Raw genomic sequence first — 24,283 nt, 5'->3', positions numbered from 1 at the left:
TAACTAAATTTTAATTTAAAACCTACTAAATTTTCTTCAAAAGCATGTAAAAAGATTTGGCATCGGTTGAGTATTCAAGAATATATGGGCAAACAAAAATTATTTTTTTAGTAAAAAGACGAAAATAAACGAAAAAAAAACTATTTTTAACTAAAATTAGTATTAATTTTAGACAAATTTTATGTTCTACAAACTTCCCTCCTCTTGGTTATGCGACCTTGCCGCGATGGGAGGGCATAATCCATTAGCCCATATGATGGAAACCAAAGGCGTAACCTGTAGTGGTGGTATCACATTTTGGCACTTTTTGCTTAAAGCCGCGTCATAATTCATATGGCATAGACGCAATAATATCTCGGATGTGATCCAACGGACATTCTGCGTCATTGATAGAATTGATGCCCATTTCAAATAATTAATCTATTCGAAGTGGACATTAATACTATTGGTGACGTTCAGTTTGCCTTTTGCTAACCAGAATGATCCGTAGCCACTCTTACTATTAGCTAGTTAGATACATCGTTATCATATACGACGTAGGGAATACATAGGAACTCTTAGGAAAATGACTAGTAGATTCACTGAGTAGAAATAAGTGGCGACAATCTTATTTTAATATGGTTTTTACATTGCCATAATAAGAAATACCTTTTTTTGTAACAGCGGTATAAATAATCTAATTCCAGCTTCATTTTCGCAAAATTTACAAGTAGAAAGTAGGCGTTGTGAAGCATTGCATTTGCCACCGAAAAGTGAATCATGTAGGAGACTGTAATAGAAGCCTAAGGTAACTTTACTCTTCAATATTCACTATAAAATGACTATGGAAAGTAAGACGCTGAGATCGATCATTAGGGTACACTTGCTAGTTTCGAAAAATTTTTGAACAAACAAGGAAAGCGACTTTTTTCTTTAAGGATATATGAACGTAATGAGCAATAAACACTTTTAACAACAAAAAATAAAATTAACTAGAACTACTACTAAACAGCCTAATTTTGTTAAAACTTGATGACAATTGACATTTAAGACTCTAATCTTACGTAAAAGACAGGAGTAATCAGAATAGCACTTGAATGACAAATTATTCAAAACCATTTCGACTAGACAGTATTAGTAATGACACTACTACACAACTATTTAACAAATTCTGATGGAGCTGCTGATTTTCACAATGCTTCCTTTTCTCAGAAGCAAGGGAATATGGGCACTTTTCAAAAACTACCACGTCACAATACTAATAAAAAACAGTGTTCATGTGGGCGCCATTGCCTAGTCCGTCTGAGTATTGGTCCTGGTAGAGGGGAAACTTGGCAAAAGCCAGACCGAGGGTTCAGCCTTGACAAGTTAAGCTGTCAGGCAGCTCCAACTGAATACCATACAAAAAAAAAAAAAAAAAAAAAAAAAAAAAAAAAAAAAAAAAAAAAAAAAAAAAAAAAAAAAAAATTTATGTTCTACAAACTTTTTAAAAATTTCTTCACTAAAGGTCATATTTCATAGCTTGAAAACTCACCTTCAAGTCGCTTGCGCCACCTCTGAATCTTAATATTTTTGGCTGAATTAAATTTAAGGTTTCACTTTTTATGGGATTTGAATTCAAAAGGGCACACGAATTTTCAGTTTTGAGAACTTTCTAAAAATAAGCCGCACCCTAATGTCCATGTATATTTTTAAAACATCTAAACTGTCCATGTTCGCATGGTCGGCGTAAGGGATGATACACAAATTATGTCACGCTAAATTTCAACTTTTCCTACCCCCTCCCCCCTTTGTCACACTTTTTGTATGAGTCCTCTGAAAATTTGGTGAGGCTTGTCATGCCTGGTTCGACCCCCTCCCCCCCTTGGAGCGTGACGTAATTTGTGCATAATCAGAGAGAGAGGAGACAGCTCACTGACAGTTTGCATGTTTTCTTGCATCCTTTGACTTCTTTCTTTAATTCTTGGGTTGCGCACAACACACAATGATCGGAGAAAATTGATGTTTGGCCAAAACTATTTTTATCGCCTTAATCGATGAAATATGTAGTCTGAATACACTCAAAAAAATCCAAACATCATTGCTATGTGAAAAATCACGTAGATCATTCCAAATTCATTTTACCTCCACTTCACCCGACTAAGATAAAGATCACTAAACCAATCATAACCACCAAATAGTGACTCGGTAATTTTTACTGAGGTTACCTATCGCACTCACGTGAAATTCACGTAGGTGCCTAAGTTCATTTTGACATCTGCATATTTTACGTACATTCGGTGTTGAGCTCAAATCCTAAGATGGCGCCCGCTTGATTTTTGACGAACATCAGAAGCTGCTGCTGGTTTAAACTCTGTGTAAGATTGATTTCAAAGTAAATATGCTTTGAATACCGAAGAATCTCTGTATTACTTCATATTTTATACCTGATTTATAACCTCTATCAATTATAGCCATCGAAGGCTTCAACTAGACAGACCAAACTTTGGGAAAACAGGATTCAAAATGCTCAGATTGACAATTAAAATATCGCAATCTTTTAAGTTTGTTTACATTTTCCAATTGGAAATTAGTGTTCTTCCAAAGCCTATTAGAAATAAGATTGGTCTTTATTACAGTTAAATTTAATGCAAAACCATCTAGGTCCTATCGAAACGCTTCGTAAATGCTACCGGAAAATCCACGTAGCTCTTACGTGTAGCGCCGGTGGATTGGACGAAGTTCAAAAGTTCATGTGTTCATTCTGGGCTACCTATGATTCACGTAAGAGCTACGTAAAAAGTACGATGGAAAAAAATCACGTATGTTTTCACGTAACAATGACGTTTGGATTATTTTGAGTATGTTATTTGGCATTTTTATTGTTTCAGAAGGAATTATTCACAAATTACGTGACTTTAAAAAAAGTTTTTTTTAATTTATTTTTTTGTGAAACTGGGATGAAAGCACAAATTTTGTTTGTATTTGATCGAGTTTGGTCAAAATTTGTATGAATAGTGGTTAAATATATTTTAAATAAACTTTGTATGAAAAATATCGTCAAAATATATGTAACATATCGAATTATTCAAATAGCTCTAACTTGCAAATCAGCAAATTTCTGCAAAAACTTTCAAGGTTTTTTGTGAGATCTAAGGATGCTTTTTGATGTGCAATATTCGAAATGGCATGGACATGACGCGACAAGAGTTGTTTTTCATGTTCAATATCATCAAAATTACCAAAGTGTAATATTTAATAGCATTAAAACTTCAACCATTTTTTTTTTTCATCCTCATGCTCGATTAAAGTGTTGAACCATAAGCTTTCGGATTATGCGTAGCTTTGGGGAAATATTGCATTCCCAAATTATAAATTTTGTACTTTATTTTATTGTTACATTTTTAAATTTTTTGACTTCAGCCGATTTGCCGTCATGAAAGTCATAGAAATTTAAATTTTAGTTAAATTTCAATTAAGGATCATAATAATATAACACATGAGGTTTTAAAATTATAAAAATCATAAAAATCTCAAAAATGTTTTTGGTAGTTTTGGCCGTCCCTTTATATGGAGCCCCCCGACCATTGTGGTAACGGTCAGATGAACTTATTTTGGTCAAAAGCATATTCACTTCTTGTTTTTCACTAATAAATAGATTATGAATATAAAGAAAAACATTAGCACGTTACCAACACACAACTACTTTTAGGTATACAATTTTTCAAATTTGAAAACATCAAAAACACCTAGAAATTTTAATTACGTTTACTTGAATCTTGACGGTTTTTCCCGCTCTGCCCTTCAAATGTACGGCCGTGCAAAAAAAAGTTTCCATACATTTTTTTCCGCCAAAACCTTATTTTTGCATAAAACATCGAGAACTGGTATTACTTTTTTGCACGGTTTTTGAAATTTTGAACTGAAAACTTTTTTTGCACGGTACGCATCCCCGTGCAAAAACAGAATGGGGTGTATTAGGAAGTTTTGTACGACTTTTGAAACATTTTTGTATTTCAGAAAAATGTTTGAAATGTTGTTTTATAACTTACAAATGCCTGGGTCTACTTTAACGTGTAATACAAAAAATTGTACATTTTGTAATAAATCTTCGAGCTATCTGTCAAAGGATAAAAACTCTAGTGGAATTAAATGACATAGAATTCTAAATTCGGTTTTAAGTTTACTTGTACATTTTATATTATTTTACAATCAACCTATTACATCTCGCCAGATGAAATTGAAATAATTTCAAATCGATTTTTAGTTAGTTACACGGAAAATAAAATATGTCCCAAAAAAAAAAAAATAAGAAATTTTATATTTATAAAAGTACTGCAAACACTCGAATTTTCATTATTGTCAAATCGCTACCCAGAAAAGGCTTCAAAAATATAAATAAGAATAGGGATTTTCAAAAATAAAAATTAGAAAAATCAAAGCCAAAATTCATAAATTTGCGAAAGATAAATAAATACAGTCGACTCTCTACAACTCGATATTCTATATATACTCGATAACTCGATGGATTTCTCGGTTCCATACAATTTCCATACATCGTGCTCTCCATAAGTCGATATTTCTATAATTTGAACCCAGATAGCTAAAGCATGATTGGCTTATCGCAAACTACTGCAAGAACTTATTTGGATGTTCACGCGAAACTCGGTCAATTTTCGTTAAATATAACAATGCAGTACAAAAGGGATGCCTAGAACATAGAAAATGTAAACGACTTTACCGGAATTGAAACCGCTGAGCTTTGGGTAATTATTTTGTCAAATAAAATCTGTGAAATTTTACTGAACTTCGGTGAAGTTTCACATAAATATTACATATTTTTGTTATAGTTTATAAAAGTTCGGTAAAATTTTATAGAAATTCAGTTGAATTACCGAACGTTCAGTGGTGTAGATTATAGTCGAAGCCAATAAGTTGCGCTATTAATCATCAATCAATTAACTCCCCAAGTTGTCGACATAGTGCTAGTGCAGGGCATATAAGTCGTTGATTCTACCCCATTACCCCGAATCCCATTTCCCCGAATGCCATCACCCCGATTGCCATTACCCCGAATGTACTATTTCCCTGAATTCCATCACCCCGAATGCTATTTCCCCGAATTTACAATTATCTTGTATTATGACGTTGATGACATTTCCCCATGATTTTGGGATTCGGGGTCATGTCATTCGGGGTTATGGGTCGTTCGGGGATTTGGAATTCGGGGTAATGGCATTCGGGTTAGTGGGATTCGGGGTAATGGGGTAGAATCAAGTCGTTATATAGTTCTATATTAGCACTAAATGCCCGATTTGACGAAATAGTAAGGGACTTCTCGTGCTTATTGATTACCTGGGTATTTCGAATTTCTTACTAACATAAAAGTAGGACAACCTGTAGGCGAATTCAGAATTTTAAAGGTAACGTGCCATACAGTCGGCCGAAGCCCAAATGTTCATGTGGTTGGCAACACTGTTTATGAAGAATAAAAAAAAAGATCAAAACCATAAAACTTGAGCGGAATTGAAAAAATGAATGCTTAGCAACATAGCAATACTTTTCAACTGTAATCCAGGTTTTCATCAAGAGTTCAAAATTTTGACGCAGCTGGCAACACTGCTCAATTAAAATTCCGCCACCAAGCAGTGCTAGCAAAGACATGAATCTTTTGTTTCGCGGATATCTCAAGATCCTGACCACTTAGAAAGATGGCGTCTTCGGTGAAGTTGTTCACTAGATCATGGGCTATGAACCTTTTGTTTTTCAGATATCTTAGGATCTTGACCACTTAGAAAGATGGCGTTTTCGGCAAAGTTGTTCAGTAGGACTATCATTATTTAAGTCAAGAAATTCCACCATTTATTTATCATTATAAAAGCCATGCGATTCGAAGATTCAGTAACTCAAGCGCTATCATTAAAAAAGCCATGAGATTCTCAAGCTAGTGAGCATCAAGCTTTTGTTTTGCGTATATCTCAGGATACTGACCATACACAAAGATGGCGTACTGGGGAAAGTTGTTCACTAGATCAAGGGCTATCATTATAAAAGCCATGAGATGCAAAACTTTGCCACCAGACGGCGCTTGTGCGCATGAAACTTTTGTTTCGCTGTTATGTCAGGATCCACTTAGAATCATCTTCGGCAAAGTTGTTCAGTAGCTCAAGCGCTATCATTATGAAAGCCATTAGATTCGAATTTCTGCCCCAGACCACTTAGACATCATCTTTCTGAGTGGTTAGGATCCTGAGATAACCGCAGAACAAAAGTTTCATGATCACTAGTGCCACCTGGTGGCGAAATTTTGAATCTCATTGTTTTTATAATGATAGCGCTTGAGGTACTGAACAACTTTGCCAAAGACACCTTCGCTCTAAGTGGTCAGGATCATGAGATAACAGTTAAACAAAAGTATCATGCTCACTAGCGCCGCCCGGTGGCAAAATTTTGAATCTCATGGCTTTTATAATTATGGCGCTTGAGGTACTGAACAACTTTGCCGAAGACGCCATCTTTCTAAGTGGTCAGGATCCTGCGATATCAGAAAAACAAAATTTCTATGCTCACTAGCGCCGCCTGGTGGCAGAATTCCGCATTTCTATGACCACCACATCTTCTTCTTTCTGGCATTACGTCCCCACTGGGACAGAGCCTGCTTCTCAGCTTAGTGTTCTTATGACCACTTCCACAGTTATTAACTGAGAGCTTACTGTGCCAATGACCATTTTTGCATGCGTATATCGTGTGGCAGGTACGAAGATACTCTATGCCCTGGGAAGTCGAGAAAATTTCCAACCCGAAAAGATCCTCGACCGGTGGGATTCGAACCCACGACCCTCAGCTTGGTCTTGCTGAATAGCTGCGCGTTTCCCGCTACGGCTATATGGGCCCCTATGACCACCACATGTTAGCTCCTAATCTACTGAAAAATTTTGCGGAACCTCAAGACCCTCTATTTCTGAATACTCTCTAAGATATTGATTATTTATAAAAACGATCGTTAATCTAAATTTCGGTCGTAAAAATAATCGTTGTAAAAAAAGGTCGTAAAAAGAGGTTGGAGTGTATGTCTAAATAGCTAACACACTTAGGGTCTGTCCATTTATTACGTAAGACAATTTTTGGGATTTTTCGGACCCCCTCTCCCTCCATAATAAGATTTTTTGTTTGAAAATAAGAAAATAATTGTATGGCGCGTAAGAAATCTGAAAACCCCCCTTTCCCCATAAACCCTTACGTAATTAATGGACGGCCCCTTAGACTGTTTTGCAGGTTCCTGAAATTTCGTTGTACAAAATCAAAAAGAAAAACTTGAAAAAGGTCCGATCAAGAATTGAATGCTCGGCCTTGCGGTCTAAGAAACTGATTTATTCTAAGCCTATTTTCACTGCGTGTTAGTGGTGTGCAAAATTAGTATTTTACAGGTTTACCGTAGTTTTAATTTATTTTTAAGGTTTTTGTCAGTAAACCAACAGTGTATTATTCCATAGTCCAACCCGGATAAACAATACAATACAAAAACAATATAACGTATTGTAACAGTACCATACAAACATTGTAAATACAATAGGTTAAATTGGAAAATAACAATACAATTACAGTACAATATATTGTTTTGAACAACTGTATGGTATATGAGGTTTTTACAATATAAAGTATGGGTACAATACAAATATTGATATTTTCTCATGCAAGGCTTTTGGAAAAAATAAAACAAAACGATGTTTATGAATTGTTTTGAATGTCAATTTGTGTATTGTTGAACAATACACGAGCAATTCGACAAAATATATTTTAATTGGTGGCGAAAAGAATAGAATTTGTATTTTGTATGCATTGTCCCCCAACTAACCGGATATTCATGCCGACAGTAGCAAAAAGATTATAACTCCTAAAAAGTAAAATTCTTCATCACGGCTGTATTCGTCCTTTGGAAAATCACAGCTAAAGTCACTTATTTTTACAAAGCTACTTATTTCTACTTTTTAAATATTGTTCACCAAATGTTTCTTGCTTTCTGAACTTGTTTTGTTCTGTTAGCCAAGCTACACAGAAAAAAGAAACAGTTGTATTACACGATAAGAATTTGATCAAAATTGTAAGGTTAAAAAAACAATGCAAAACAATATAGTGTTCTGATACAATACACTAAACTGTTTTTGAATTGTATATTTAAATAAGAATAATGTGCTTCACCATTCAATTACAACACGCTGTATTGTATCGAATACTTTATATTGTACATCAATGGTTGATTCCATTCACTGAATGGCACGTTCTTATCCGGGAATCTACTGGTACATTGAAAATAATCATTGGTACCGACACCCTAGTAGATTTCACAGGATTATCTGTATTTTGTTGTTTTCTGTTTGAATCCTGCGATTTTTTTTTCTCACAACATTTGGCGATTTATTCTAAAAGTGTACAAAACAAACTAATATGCCGACCAATGACTACCATTAAGGGTTTATTCACAAATTTCATAACGCCAAAAATGGTCATTTTTGACACCCACCCACCCCCTCGTAACGCGTTTTGTATGAATATTTTTCCAATTTTGTATAAGCTGTAACGTAACATTTTAAGGACACCCACCCACTTCCTTTAGTGTTATGAAATTTGTGAATGGGCTTCTAATCTTTGGAACATTTCTTATTGTGGTGTAGATCTTTCGTTATCGTTTACTTTGTGAAATTCGCCGCTCGAAACATATATGTATAAACGTTAATTGATAACTAATACGTCATGTACTGGTATTGTTGGTTTCTATTTTTTTCACCTCTGACCCAAAAGAAATAACAAACGATGCAGTGGAGCTATACCGCCATTACTTTATAATTTGTGTACAAGCACTTATCTTTTTACTCGTAAAGTTTATCTGTGCTAACGAAAAGGGTGAATAACATACATTAAACAAGTGTCATTTAACAACTTTAAACATTGACTGCATGTGAGTAACACTTGATTTCATTTTTTTATACATGTTTGTTTATTGTGTATTTGTTTTTGTTTCACATTCACGTTTTACTACAAATGTTTTTTTGTGTTCAATGTGTTTATGTATTATTTGCATTTGTGTTTGCCTTTTTTGATTGTGTTTCTTTATTTGTTTCAATTATAGATACAGTATTGCTGATTAAAACTCAAAATCTCATCGCAAACAGCAGCGGTAATCTTGACAGTAGCAATAATAACAATAGCAATTACAGTAACAATAACATTAGTTGCAACAACAACAACAAAGTTTCCACCCTGATAAGTAATAGTTATAGTCACTCCGGGAAATTGTTCAAACAACAAGCCGATGACCATGTTACTGCATCGATACTGTCACACAAAACGATGGACTACGTTCGGCGAAACAGCTACGGCGACATAAGTATGTTTTAGATTTATTATTCTTTACTATCATTTATCTATTTGTTCTGTTTTTTTTTATTATGTATTGGATGTGAACTGAGTTGTTATTGTTTATTGAGTTCTATTGCTGTATTGATAGTTAGGTACTTGGTAACTATCTTTTAGAATGATTGCAAAAGAATGTAAGGCCTACATATCGTAACTACCAGCATGAACTATGATGAAAGCATTCAATTTTGGCACTGGATAAAAATTTAATGAAATATATTGGTTTTTAGGATGTTTCGAAAGGATTAGAATTTTCTAATTAAATTTGTTAATATTATCAAGATTTTCTTGTGATTTCAGTATACTCAAAATTAGCTTCGGCGATTTGCTCATAACTTTAGAATTTTGAAGATTTTACCGACGTTTCTACGTATTGACACAAACTTTGAATGCTTCGAATTCGAAACATGTAACCTTCTGATCTATTGAGTCGCCAAGCGGCTCAGTAGCATAGTTGGTAAAGCACTCGTCTGGCTTGCAAGAGTGCTAGTTTTAAAACCGTGGCGAACGAGCACGTATGTTTTTCTCCTATAATGTGTCCATGTATATAATGTAATATAATGTATTACCACTAGCGCAAAGAGCTAATTATGAATATTTTTACGTTGTTTCGATTCGTGGGAATCTGTGAATGTTACGTTTGGGCGAACGGATGTTTGACCGAATAAGACATACAGTAATGTCCCGATTTTGTCAGATCCATGCTGAATTTAGGGTTGACAAATTCGGAAAAGAGCTAAAATCGGGAAAAAAAATTCGACTGGTTTCAAGTTTCATTTTAACTTAAGGACTTAGTTTTAAAATAAACATTGTGTTTTCACTTCAATTTTCTATGTACCGTGTAGAGATGGTTTCGGGTCGGGTTCGGGTTTGAAAATTTTAAATTTTTCGGGTTCGGGTTCGGGTCGGGTTTGAAAACTACAAAATTATCGGGTACGGGTCGGGTTCGGGCTTACAAAAAGTCGGGTTTGAGTCGGGTTTAGCTCGGGTTTGGTGAGAATTGTGAACATAGTAAGAACCTTAAAGCTTCCCTATGGATCAGAAACGATGAATTTACCATCTTTTCAAACTCGGGTTTTATTCGTTTTTTTTACAACAAATTTCGGGTTTCGGGTCGGGTTCGGGTTGACACAGGGAAAAATTTTCGGGTTTGGGTCGGGTTCGGGTCGGGTCCGGGTCGGGACCCGACCATCTCTAGTACCGTGATGCAAGGTAATATTGATCAGTTTCATGAATAATTATTTAAAATTTCAGATTTCAAAATTTTGGTCTTTAGATGATTGTATAGACGTGACCAAGGTCATAATTGACTTTATGCACCCAATATTGCCAGTATAGACGAGCTTACTCTGATTAAAATAAATTTCAATTTTAAGGTTGACAAAATCGGGCAAAAAGGATGCTAAAAACGGGGGGCTGACAAAATCGGGTCACTACTGTATTTGAAAAAAAGTGGAGCAACTCGACAGAACTGCCTACCATAAAAAGAAGGAATAATGTTGCTTGAAATATTTTCAGCTTAGTGTAAATAATCCTTTCGACCATACGTCCATTCGGCCAAATGTCCATATGTCAAAAATCCATATGCCACGTATTGCCCTCGTGTCCAACCAGTCGGTAACTCCAGAAAGTTCGAAAATTTGACATTACCGAGAATACTTGTGATTTGAACCGTAAGCTCTCTAATTTTGTTTGTTGAAAAAGTTTAAGATATTTGAACAGAATTCCGAGGTTTTAGGATGGAGAATAATTTAAGGGATTAATCTGAATTTTGTATGTATAATTGTAACATTTCTTCAAATTATGCAAAATTTTATATTACTGGCTATCTGTTTCTGTGGATCTTTTGGTGTTTCTTGGACTTATGAAATCCCGACCAGTGGATTACAAGGTTGTAACACTTAACAAAATGAAATCAAAATATGTTATAATTTAAACAAAAATGTTACTCACAATATTTTTCAAATCAAACATAAATATATTTATATATAACTCATTTTGTAATTTTTCATAACTGAATCATAACAAAATTTGTTATAAGCAGTTCCTCTCATTTTTTGCAACAAATTGTGTTATAATTATGTTTTGAATTGAAACACATTTGAGAAACAGCCTTTGTTATTATAACTGATTATGTTTTAATTATGTTATAATTTCCTCCATCAATTCAACGTGATTCTAACAAAAATGAGACAAAATTTGTTATTTGTGACAAATGTTAATATTATTGTGCTACAATTTTGTTGTAATCCATTGGTCGGGATATCATTGGGTGAATATTGTAACTTTGAAATAATATGACTTCAATTCAAACAACTTAATTGATATATATACATACGAGAAAGACAAATAGCTGATTGGATGTCGAATCAGCATACCAACTTAATGAGCCCAGTATGCTGCTGACAAAAAAAAATCAATCGATCAAGAATGGGATGTCATTTCTGATGGAGCTGTCAATAAAAAAAAAGATAACAAATTTCAAGGGTTATACCAGGAAATATATTACAAACTTTCCCTCAATAACTTCGACCAGAAATTTCTCATACAACAGTTCGTTTCTAAAAGTTTTCAAGCAATTCTGGAGTGATTTTTCAAGTAAAATGTCCATCATTAAGGGTTTCAGACGAGCCAATACTAACAGCAATTATTTCGATCATCCATGCACACATTTCTTCAGGAATTCCGTTCGATGTTGTTCACGGAATTCCTTCAGAAAATCCTACATTATAAAATCTTGAGATTCAATTGAATAATTATTTTCCAAAATTTTAATTAAAAAATAAGAAATTTTCTTTTATACCGTTGCTAGAGTTTATCAAAATTTCTCACAAGAGATTCATCAGAGAATACTATGGGGTTTGTTTTAGAATTTTTTTTCCATTTTTTTTCAAGTATTTTCCAATTAAAAAAATATCCTTGGGCATTTACTGAAAATATTCCTGGATAAATACATTTAGAAACTTCTCGCAGAATTTCTCGTTTTAGATACGCTCAATTCTCCTTGACTTTTACTATTCAACTAAGAACTAGAAAAAAATAGATTGAATAACAGTCTGTACGGCATAAGTCGAAGACGGTGATTAAATAAATAAATAAAAGAAACTACAACCACCTTGTTCTATCGGTTTAAGCTTTTCACTCACAAGGTCAAGAACACGATACACGCACTACGCGACACTACCACCTTCGTTGACGGTTCGGACGAAATTGAATTAAAGCCGTAACCCTAAGATTAGGGAAAATGACCTCATTCGAGTCCAACGGATGCTCTAAATGTCCCAAGTACTTCTTAGAAATAGTACGGTAATTAAGAAGAATACGCTGACAGATCGCTCAGGTTTCGCGTTCGGCCGCAACCTTTTCTTCGGAGCTAATTTTCAGGGCCGAATGCGTTTCTTAATAACGTCCGTAACCAAAATGTCGACAAATTTGTGTGATTGATCCAAAGACAAATTAAAGACCTCCATGTCCCTTGCAGTTGCCCAAAATTTTATGGCACATAAGGTAATCTAGAATGCCGTGAAAAGTGTACTGCGATCTGTCAAACTTGGGTACCTTTTGTACTACCGAGGGACCAAGTACTAGTACTAGAAGTGGCACCCAATCTGAGCCTGAGTGTGACGGACCTGATTGATCGGTATATTTTACGGCGCAGTGTTGATCATAAGATTCTTAATATATTTTAATTAACATTTTGATCTACATGGAGCATAGTCTACAGGACTCTCTGGAGTATTTTCTGAATGCCGAAACCACATTAAGCTGAAATTTTAAAAGCCATTTTGTTGAAAACAACAAACATTCAGCACATTTTTCTACAATATTTTGAACATTTTTATAGTAGGACAAGGCGGGACAAAATACCCTAGTAATATTATTAGCTGAATTAGTTTATCTAGCGGAAATATACTTTATGGCATTCTGTGTTTTCGGGCTTTTGTTGTAGGCTGGAATGTCTTCGCCCTTTTGTGATTCGGCCCTCTGAGATTCGGATTTCTGTGATAATCCCATAAATGAGTCCGTGAAGGTATTAGGAGTGGTGGTTTGTTTAAATCGAGTCCCAGACCCATTTGAGAGAATAATTATTAGGAAGGATATGGGGCTCTGTACACAAATATTTCGCTCTCTTTTAGGCTGATACAAATATTAATTTTCTTTTATGTCCGAGACGACTTGGAAGGTATCACGGCTTTGCTGTCAACCAATGAAAGTAAACCAACACTGAGTCGACTAGTATGTCACAGTTCATGCTGGCGAACCGGTTCGGCTTTCCGTTGCAGTTCCGCTATCATTGCGTTTGTGCCTTTAAGGTTCATAGTTGGACCACAGACTAACAGACGTAACAGTTAGAACAAATATCAATTTAAAACATAGTCACGTGAACATTTACGCCCAATGCTAAAAATACTTCATTTGGCCAACCATGAACTAGGTGGCGGAAACGTCAAACTCGAACAAAAGTGAGGCGAGCGCCACAAGTGGCCCGTCGGCCAACTACCAAATATTAAAATTGGGCGCTATTCTGCTGTACGATGAAAATAATTCGAGTGTTTGTCTGTGGTTGGACCCATTTTGAAAATTATATATATATATATATATATATATATATATATATATATATATATATATATATATATATATATATATATATATATAAGAACATGCTCTTTCGTGTTATTCTATTCTATTCTAAGTGCTTGCATAGCCAATATTGAAAAGCATCCTAGAAAAACTGAAATTTCTTCCAGTATTTTCTTGTCAGCATTAATATTTGCAGCACAGACAAACAGACGTAACACTTAGAACAAATCGCGATCAAAATCATAGTCGAGAGAACATGTACGCCCAATGCTAAAATCGGTGTGTTTGACAGATGGGCCATCAGGTGGCGCTAGTGTAAACGTCGAACGCGAACAAAAACGATACGAGCGCTGCGGGTGGTGGATTAACCACCTACAATATATTTGAATTGACCGTTAAAAAGGTGACGATGGAGAATGATGAGAGTGTGACGTCTGTTTGTCTGTGTTTGCAGCATATCAATGATTTGATACAAATATTAAAATGGCCTGGCCCACTGTGCAGACTTGGGGTTTGGAGGTAATGGATCATTAAAATAACCAAAACGGCCGCTATGGAAAGCATAGATAGCGCCACCGTAGCCTTGTGTGTTTGACAGAACAGCAATGCTGTCACAATGTTAAATCCCATGTACAGTGGCGCCTTTGTTTTGATGCGGTGAGCACTTGCAAAAACTTCCTTCAATGATCCATTCAAAAATTTCCGGCAATCAGAATATTCTTGAATGAATAACATGATAGACGGAAAATTTTGAAAAATTGTGAGGGAAGAAACGGGGACAACCGTTCCATTTAGGGAGAAAATCGTTGGGAGTGGCGTTGCTAAGAAAGTTAATGCGCACTCTATTGTTGTTTGTTCTTTTCCTAGGCTGTGACACAGGTATTTCCCCCGTATGTCCTGGCTCTAAAGCCTGGACTTAAGTGCCCTTACTCGCTCTCTGAAACGAAAAGAAAAGTTACTCTGACCCCCCCCCCCTTCCGTAAAACAGCAATTTATGTATGTATATAAATTGAAAGTGAATCACAACGAACACACGCGAAAACGCCACAAATCCTCAAAGTGGCATTTTGGACCACTTTCCCCTATTTGTTTAAATATGTAAATTAAACTTGAAATAATAATAATAAAAATCAGAACAATCTCACTAAGTTGATCGAAGGCCACGGTGCAGCTGTCATCGCCATGTGAGCTTCCATCTACTCCGCTTCCATCCCTCTTTCACTCATGCCAGAAAACGCTCACGATCGATCACACGTCAGGTGCAAACTTATTCCACTTTTGTCGATTCATATTTTTTTGCACTAATGTAGCTTTTTAAAGATTAGGTTCGGAAAGAACTGTTTCAAAGCACAAGCTGAATTCCGAAAAATTCCATAACGCGGAACCGAGGTAAACGTGACAGAAAATTCAAAACGCAGTCGCCCGCGCGCACGGCTTGCTGCGATCCCGAGCATGCTCTTTCGTGTCATTGCATAAAAACAAGATTTCATTAGAAATTTTAGGCAGCTATTGGTGGACGGTCCCTAAAGCGACAATGAAAGATTTAAGTGCTTGAGACAGGAAAATGTCCCGCAGTTATATAACATAACAGACATCTATGACGATTTTAGTCCCTGTCCCCGCATATATGCCATAGCAAGTTTTTTTTTATAAAGACATTTCTTTATGAACTCGCAAACCTTCGCTTAGCCCATATCTTTCACTCATATGCGGTACCACATTGAACTCAAACATATATTTTTGAGTTACTTTTTCTTCCACGAGTCCTAACGTAGGAATAACGCTATAATCAAAGTGATTTTTTTTACAAATTTTGTTATTTCACATAATTAAAAATAATTGAAAAACCAACTTCAAACTGCATTCAACAAAAATTGAATTGAGATTTGTTTTTGGGATAAATGTTCCATAATGTTTGACACTTTAGACTTAAGACTTTTACTTTAGACATCACGTTTCAACTATTGCACTCTTTACACCTGTTCGTTCGTTTAGTAGGCTCAAGTGTCGTCAGGCTTAACGGAGCCGAGCTCATTTGATTTGGTTTACAAAATTTTATTTGTTTCCTAAACATGATGTTAGTTTTGTGGAACCGAAATATTCTCGGTTTGGTCGAGATTAACCCTCTAATACCCAACCCCGCCTTTAGACGGAGTACACTTTGGAATTTTGTGTATTTTCATCATAGCTCGGAAATCAAAATGATTTAATTTTTGGCTTAAACCTTGACTCATAACACGCATATAATTTTTTTTATGATTTTCGAAACTTTTTTGTATTATTTTAATTGTTTGAAAAATTGTACAGTGAAACCTCCATGAGTCGATATTGAAGGGACCATCGACTCATGGAAATATCGAGTCATGGAACAGCAATCCTTTGGAAAGCTACTTCTAGGGACCATCATAGTAACCATGACATTTTGCTTTTAGTATGGTACCATGAGTCGATATCGAGTCATAGAACATCGACTCATGGAGGTATCACTGTATTCTTATATTACCTACAAATGCCTCGGGTTTATTTAACGTGTAATATAAAAAATCGTACCTTTTATATTTTTCTACGATAAAACTATCACAGAAAGAAAGCTCAGTGGTATTAAAATATTTTTTTTCCGTTAATTACAAGAAAAATAAAAAAAATGACAGAAAAAGTACAAATAAAATATATTTTTAAATGTACTGTAATAAATCTGCCCAAAACGTGTTTAGAACGATTTTAGATTACTAAAAATGATATTTAGATCGAAAATAAAAATGTGGGTACAGTCAACTTTCGTTCATTGCACTAAACCTGTAGCCCACTTAGTGAAATACTTTCACTAATCGGGCTGAGTTTCGAGCTGTCAAATAGCATAGAACAAAAGAAAAACAGAGTCCAACATTGATAAATTGCGTCTTATGTCAGAAAGTGACGTTTGCCTTCGTTTTAGGTAGGCTACAGCTCAACTAACGGGAGCCCAATTAAAACGTAGCCCACTTAAAGATAATGCAACGAACGAAATTCGACTGTATTAGAGGGTTAAGAAATACAGTTATGTTTGGGTGAGGATATGATTCCAACATTGATAAATTGCGTCTTATGTCAGAAAGTGACGTTTGCCTTCGTTTTAGGTGGGCTACAGCTCAACTAACGAGAGCCCAATTAAAACATAGCCCACTTAAAGATAATGCAACGAACGAAATTCGACTGTATTAGAGGGTTAAGAAATACAGTTATGTTTGGGTGAGGATATGATTTGAAGGTTTGATTGGTGACATTTAACATCAATGCGGCAGTAAAATGCTGCTAGTCAATGATGGAGCTCAAACAACTTGTAGCAATACGTTTGAACTTTTTAAGTTATCTCTAAAGTACTGTGAAAACTTCTTTCAAATTTGAGTTTCAGAACACTTCGGGTCTTTAGCACTGGTACTTTTTTAACGAACCAGCTTCTATATTGACAAATAAAAATGAGCTTAAATTTTGCAAAACTCAAGATTGGGGTTTTTCAAACAACTTTAATTGCGATGAAAATGTAAAAAAAATGTTGTAATTAGCATCTTGACAAATTTTACATCAATTAGGCGATAACACGTCAGAATTAGTTTATTTAATTTCCAAATTTACCGAAACTTTCGTCTGTTCAGAGCTAAAAAAGAAATGTTGAATGAATAGCTAGAAACATTCATTTTATACCTACAGCTTATTATAACCGAATTCACAAATAGGCATATAACTTAAAATCTATAGCATCGATGTCACCTACTCTTTATATTTACCCAACAGGTGACCGGAAGGACCCGTTGAATGCACTGGTCAAAAATGGAGGCTCAAAACGAAATGCTTTGCTGAAATGGTGTCAGAATAAGACTGTTGGCTACCGGAATATAGACATAACGAATTTCAGTTCCTCCTGGAATGATGGCCTCGCGCTGTGTGCAATTATGCACTCCTATCTACCTGATCGCATCCCTTACGACAAGCTGAGTCCCAACGATAAACGACGTAACTTTAGCTTGGCTTTCGTGGCAGCCGAAAGCGTTGGAATACCGACATCTTTGGTATAAAAAAACGACGACTTCATTCTTCTGCAGTATCTAACAATCTCTGATATCTATTCTTCCGCACAGAGTATCGACGACATGTGTCAGCTGGAGCGCCCGGATTGGCAGCAAGTAATGGGATACGTGACGGCAATTTATAAACATTTCGAAACATGAATTCTAAGACAGCTTCACGTGCAGTGACGAGCAGGCAATTACTATTTTCTATGACTTCCAGTTTCACGCATATGTGTTTATTTTAATCGCGTTACTATACCGTTATTTATTAAAAAAGCATACATAACTGCTGCATTGTTGATGATTACCTGATCATAACTCGAAATACAATACAATTTTGACAATATGAATATGCTATATGGGCCGGATTTTCATCGGAATGGACTTTCATTTCGAGCTTTGATGACATCCTGAAATCTTTCTTTTTTTTAGTTTATTTATTTGAGTCTCAATTAACTAATAACAAATATTATTATAATACAATAAGTTTTATTGTAACAACACTATTTTTTCCAGCTGGTTAGAATTTTTGAAAATTTTCCGTTGTTTTCAACTACATGTTTACCTTTGTTGAAATTTAGATGACTGTCAATAATAAGCAATACTTGGAGGAACCGTTCCTAATTTGCTTATTCGTCATCAAACGTCAACATCCCACCGCAAAATCGCTAGTGTTTGGAGGGGATTTTAACCTCCAAATTGCAAAATAACCTCCAAATCATCACCTCCAAGTTAGTTCTAATACCCTTCGTTATATGAAATATGGTAGCGCGTCGATCGTCGCAAGTTTATCGTTAAACAGTCAATAGCAAGATAAAAAATACACACTCAGATTTTTTATCGTTGTTCTGTAATTTATTTTACCGGAAACGTACTGTAATTAAATATTTTACTGATGTATCGGTATTACATACGAGATTTATCGAAAAACCTTAAAACAAATAAAATATCAAAACAACTTTTACCAAAATCGTCGTTTTATGTGCCGAAAAACTGTAAATCGTTTAGAATCGCCGTAGGCTGTAATTTTTTACCGTACTTCAGTTTATAGTGTTACAATGCTTTACCGAACAAATGGTAACTTGATATTTCTGAGGCCGCCATGTTTGTTTTTTGTTTCGAAGTGCTTGTCAACACGATTTTATTGCCTCCGATACGGTCTAATAGGTTTTCTGTTTTTAAAACCGTGAACAGCAGCAGGGGATGAGCGTCTGGTGCTTCTTTTCCGTAAGTACAACCTTCCTATTAAAAGCTTATTTTTAAAATGTAATAAAATGTTTTCATTGTACCGTAAAGTGCCGTAACTCAGCGCAGTTAACGAAAAAAACATTTCAATGCTTAATTAAAAATTATTATTGCACCAACAAAAAAGCTTTCTGGGTGGATCGCTAGCAGATCTGTTTTAGATTATGGGAAAAAAATAAACTAGACTGTATTCAAACGTTACAATTGTGATTTTTTTGAAATAGTTCACTCGTTGAAATTGCCTAATTCCGCGCATTTTTTACACGCTTTTCCATATTCCGCGCAGAAAAATGCCTAATTCCGCGCACTCGCGAAACAATCATATTAACATTAATTTTATATAAGGCAGCATCCATTTATTACGTAACGCTGAAATTGAACATTTTCAACACCCTACCCCCCTCCATAACATTTTTGTAGGAAAAAAAGTAAAGTTTTGTATGAGCCGTAACGAAGACTTTTTTTATAATTTTTCAACTATCACATGATATGAGGATAAACATTTGTTATATTCTTTTTCTGAGACGAGACTCGCGAAGACGGTCTTCTTTTTCTGTCATTGTTGAGTTTTTTTTCTTATTCATCTCTGTGTTTCCATCAATCATGCGCAAGCCGTTCAAACCCTCACATGAACATCCCAGCAAATATGCAATTGCAATTGCATCACACTGAAGCATAAAAAGCCTTTGAAGTGAAATTTCATACCAGACATTAAAAATAACTATGGACCTATGCACGGGTTCACTATTTGACGTTTTAGCGGTGCCGTGTTATTTATGGGACCATGGCAACCCGTGAATTCGGCACCGCTCAAACGTCAAATTAGTGAACTCGTGCATCGGTCCATAGTCTTGTGTTTAGATTTATCAGCATCTTTTGGAAAAACTGCTCCGAACACTGAGGTTTTTATAACAGTTTATTTTGAATACAATACTTTTCAATTTTTCAGTTAAAAAACGACTGGCTGCATTTGGACGTTTCGCGACAGCGCACTATGGGCCAGAAAACACAATTTCGCGACAAAATTCCAAACACCTTCAAAATGAACAAAAATGAACCTAAAAGTAATACAAACTTGAGGAAGCATGAAAATGTCATGTTTGGGATGACTTAGATGCATTTTGAATTGAATTGAGAATATTTATAAGGATTGAGAGTATTTGGGAAAATATGTTAATTAAGGCATTATTAATTCAAATTCGCTCATAGTACATAGTACATTTTCAAAGATATGTTTCAAACAATTCAAAGTAAGTACACTGTTAAGTTTCTCAGAACAGTTAAAAATTGCATGAAAAATGTGATCATAGTTATCATAGTTGTTTGGAATGCATTGGCAACTGTTTATTTGATGTATTTATTTGTCTTTCACCGTACATTTGCAATTAATATACTATTAAAATTTTATAACGCAATATTGTTACTGTGCATTACCTATGGAAAAGCCATACAATCATCAGAAAGTTATAAAGATATGGTCCAAAATAGAACAAGGTAATATGAATCACATATTTCCCAGACAACCAAAATGTACGTATAACGGCTTTGTATGTGCAAAATTTCACTTATAAGATGTCGCGAAAAGGCCTTCTACGTACAAAAGTGGAGGCGATATGCGTGCATACATTATGTGATGAATAATAACATACAATGCGAGTGTATAAATTTTCTACCGAACTAACCTTTGATCTTATCCGACTTAACTTATGATAACAAATATTGATTTGATAGCTGCTACGGAGTGATCCGATTTTGTTTGTACGAGTATACGAGACGAAACAAAATGTACAAGTGAACTCAGAAAAGAAGCGTTTTATGCGAGGAAGGTCATCAATCTGACGAGTTTATCCACGGTGTTTTGCGGGTTTGATGTAATTGGTATAAATAAACGAGTTGTAACGTGAACTTTCATGCGATTTCTGGTTGTCTGGGTTGTATATGATATGCTGTTTTAAAATGTGACACTTCAAATTGTTTGAAGCGTTTCAATCAAAATCACTTTCGAAACCTTATTGTTAGAAATATTTTAGCTGTAATGGAGGCCTAACTTGATATGTTAAAACATCAGAACATCTGGTAAACCCAAGCTTATGAAATCCATTATATGATTATGTGCAGCAAGTTCTTATATAAGAAACGTGAATTTTTGCCCAGATCTCGTTAAATTGAAATAAATCAAGTAGAATTAAAAATCTTCATTTCTTTTCGCCGGAATAAGATGATTATTTTATGTACAAATGAAAAGTTCATCTGATTAAATTAGTAACATTTTCCCGACAACATTACGCTTAAATAGTCGCTTAAATTTCTGGCAGGAATTTAAAAGGATTCAAACGATTTTTTTGACGTTCTTCGTTGATGGCCATTGACCTGGCCATTTTGTGCTGTCTTTTTTATTTTTATTTTCTTTCAATCGTTTATACTGTATTTTTTGATATTTCAACGTAGTTTAGGAAGATAGTACAGGAGGTTGCCTAATTATTTTATTATCTATAAGGGAAAATTAATTCACTCTATGTGAACCATCAAACTAAGAAACGGGCAAATTTTCGATGTTTCTACTTATTTTTTTTATAAAATTTGTAAAATATTATACCAATGATTTAATCATGGTTGAAAAATAACCAACAGAGTTTGTATGTTATTTTTTAGTAAATTTCTACTAAATGTCTATATTAAATTGAAGCCACTTCGATTTGAACATAAAAACATAGACACATAACAATCTCAGCCGTTTCATATTTCTTCAAAAATCTGTTTTTTTTTTCAATAAATCTTCGAGTTGCTATTTTTACCTGGATGTTGTCCAGAAACTACGCATTAGTCCCTATATCGTGAACCTCAAACAGATTCCTCTGTTGTGGTCTTATCATATCGTACAAATCATGGCCTCGGAGAAAATTAACAAAATTATTATTTTTTTTAATTTTTTCAACCGACTCAACCCAGATTTCTGGATGTCACCTAGCTCATAAACGGAAACTTGCTCAAAAGTAACGGATTATGATTGCTTTAGTTGTTTTATACCAATCAAACTTATTTAATTTGTGATTGTATGAACAGCATCGAAGTTAAAAATATGGGTATATTGTAAAATCAATGCTTAACTTTGAAATGAACTTTATTTTTTTACCAGACATGTAAAATGCACTTAATTTACTTTCCAAAAATGTGCTCACAATAATTTTTCTTGCCATTTTCCCCCTCAAACCAAATTTTCTTAAGATAGGGTGAAATTCAAATTTTACAGTTTAGACAATATTGAGCCCCATAAAGTGCAATGAAATAATGTAATTAATCAAATAAGATAGTTGGTATACAATCAATTATGTTCTCAATAATGAGAAATTCATCTCAATAATTCATTTTATTGAAAAAAGGTTTTTGGACTTTTGTCGCGAAATTTTTATTTCTGGCCCATAGTGCAGCGGAATCTGGGCTGCATACAGGGTGGGTGTATGGCTGTCAACTACAAACAAAGCTCGCCTGACAATCATCTCTCGGGAGGGCCGTCCCAAACAGCATCATCTCTCACGCGGATCGACCCAAACAGCACAGGTCGAAACGCGGGCCATGCCAGACAGCAAATGCTGATGCATTTCAACACTCAAACAGCGGGACGCCTAGCAGCGTTGTGAGCCAAACGAATACACCCACAAAACATGAACGGTAGGCGAACCTCGTTGCGTATACCCCCCCTGGCTGCATATGACGTTAATATTTTTCCTCTTCCTTGTCAACTTCGGGGATTGCATGTTATTCCAGAAGAAATTTCAAAAATTTATGCAGTTTGGCGAAACCGCCCCGAATACCTCTACACACTTAAATGTTTTACCGTAATCCGTGAATTTCACCGTAATCTCAACAGTTGAACAGTTCGGTAAAATAAAACACCGTAATTCCATCGAAATTCAACGGATTCCGGTGAAATTTTACCGAAAACTGTAAAAATTTACCGTACTCCGTTGATTTATTTCACCGAACTTTTCAGCTGTTGAGATTACGGTGAAATTCACGGATTGCTGTAAAATAATTCAAGTCTGTATATTGTCGCGCGCCCACCAAATCGGAACGCGGGTGTGGGACACGCGACGTGTGACTCGTTCCCGACATTACTGTCATAATGACATGTGTGGCGCTGCATTATTACGAAGTTTATGAACGCAGTGCACTATTCAAATATTAGTCGCGACGCTTGTAGATTGAGAAAAACAATATTTAAAGAAAAATGTTTGTCCCTATTTCTGTCGGATCCATAATATTTGTATCTTTGTATTCTGCACTGTTCATACAATAACAAATGGCCTTGGTTTTGAACAAACTGTTCCTCCCACCATGAATGACCACGTGGTTTCTGAACGGCCGCTAGTTTTCCTGTAAGTGGGCTTTCCCGATATTCCGGTTGTTTGTGAAACGTATTTATGCATGAAAATACTTCCTCAGATAAATATTCAGCTGTGACGACGAATATAGCATGTTTTACTTGTTTGTTGTTCTGTGAATAGCAGTGCGCGGAATTAGAGACTTATAAAAAATGACGTGCCCTAATTCCGCGCAATACTTTTTGGGATAAATCTCAATAATTATGCTAATATTTGATAAGGGATCATAGAAGCATCAAGAAACATATCTGTAGCAAGTAGTTCCATAGAATATTGCATGAAAAATAAAACATTTTTAATAAAGAAATCACGTTTGTTTGTGTCCTACAGTCTTAGCACGGACGCTAAGGAAATAGAAAAAATGGCCTCTACTTAGACGAGCCTCCACTGATTATTTTTTTACGCCGCAAAAAACTGCTTCATTTGCTTTTATACGTGATTCAAACTTATTCTAAATCAAAGTAGCATCAAGTGGCGTTAAAAGTTCTTGAAGTATTAATGTGCATTTCCATATATAAATAATTTTGTATGAAATGCGCGGAATTAGGCAATGCGCTGAATTAGGGCACTTTACGGTAGTATTGAACTGCCAATTAACGAGCATGACCACCCATTACGGAATTGGTGGCACCGGTTTTGCTCGTGAGCTGTGAA

General features: G+C 35.2%; 1 protein-coding gene across 12 annotated transcripts in view; it reads left to right on the top strand.

Moving 5' to 3' along the window:
• LOC5568854 (cytospin-A) overlaps nt 1-18,359 on the top strand; it is a 141,239-nt gene extending 122,880 nt beyond the window's left edge. For 10 of the 12 annotated variants that reach the window (XM_021854789.1, XM_021854790.1, XM_021854798.1 and 7 more), the window contains 3 exons: nt 9,086-9,343; nt 17,728-18,002; nt 18,072-18,359. In XM_021854789.1, coding sequence (XP_021710481.1) covers nt 9,086-9,343; nt 17,728-18,002; nt 18,072-18,161 — 623 coding nt within the window. In that variant the 3' untranslated portion in view covers nt 18,162-18,359. The remainder of the gene's footprint in view (nt 1-9,085; nt 9,344-17,727; nt 18,003-18,071) is intronic. The other 2 variants (XM_021854791.1, XM_021854792.1) reach the window with 1 other exon arrangement.
• The last annotated feature ends 5,924 nt before the right edge of the window (nt 18,360-24,283 follow it).

This window comes from Aedes aegypti, chromosome 3 (assembly GCF_002204515.2).
Source record: "Aedes aegypti strain LVP_AGWG chromosome 3, AaegL5.0 Primary Assembly, whole genome shotgun sequence".
Lineage (NCBI taxonomy): Eukaryota > Metazoa > Arthropoda > Insecta > Diptera > Culicidae > Aedes > Aedes aegypti.
Note: the sequence above shows the minus strand (reverse complement) of the source record. Positions and strands in the feature narration are given on the sequence as shown.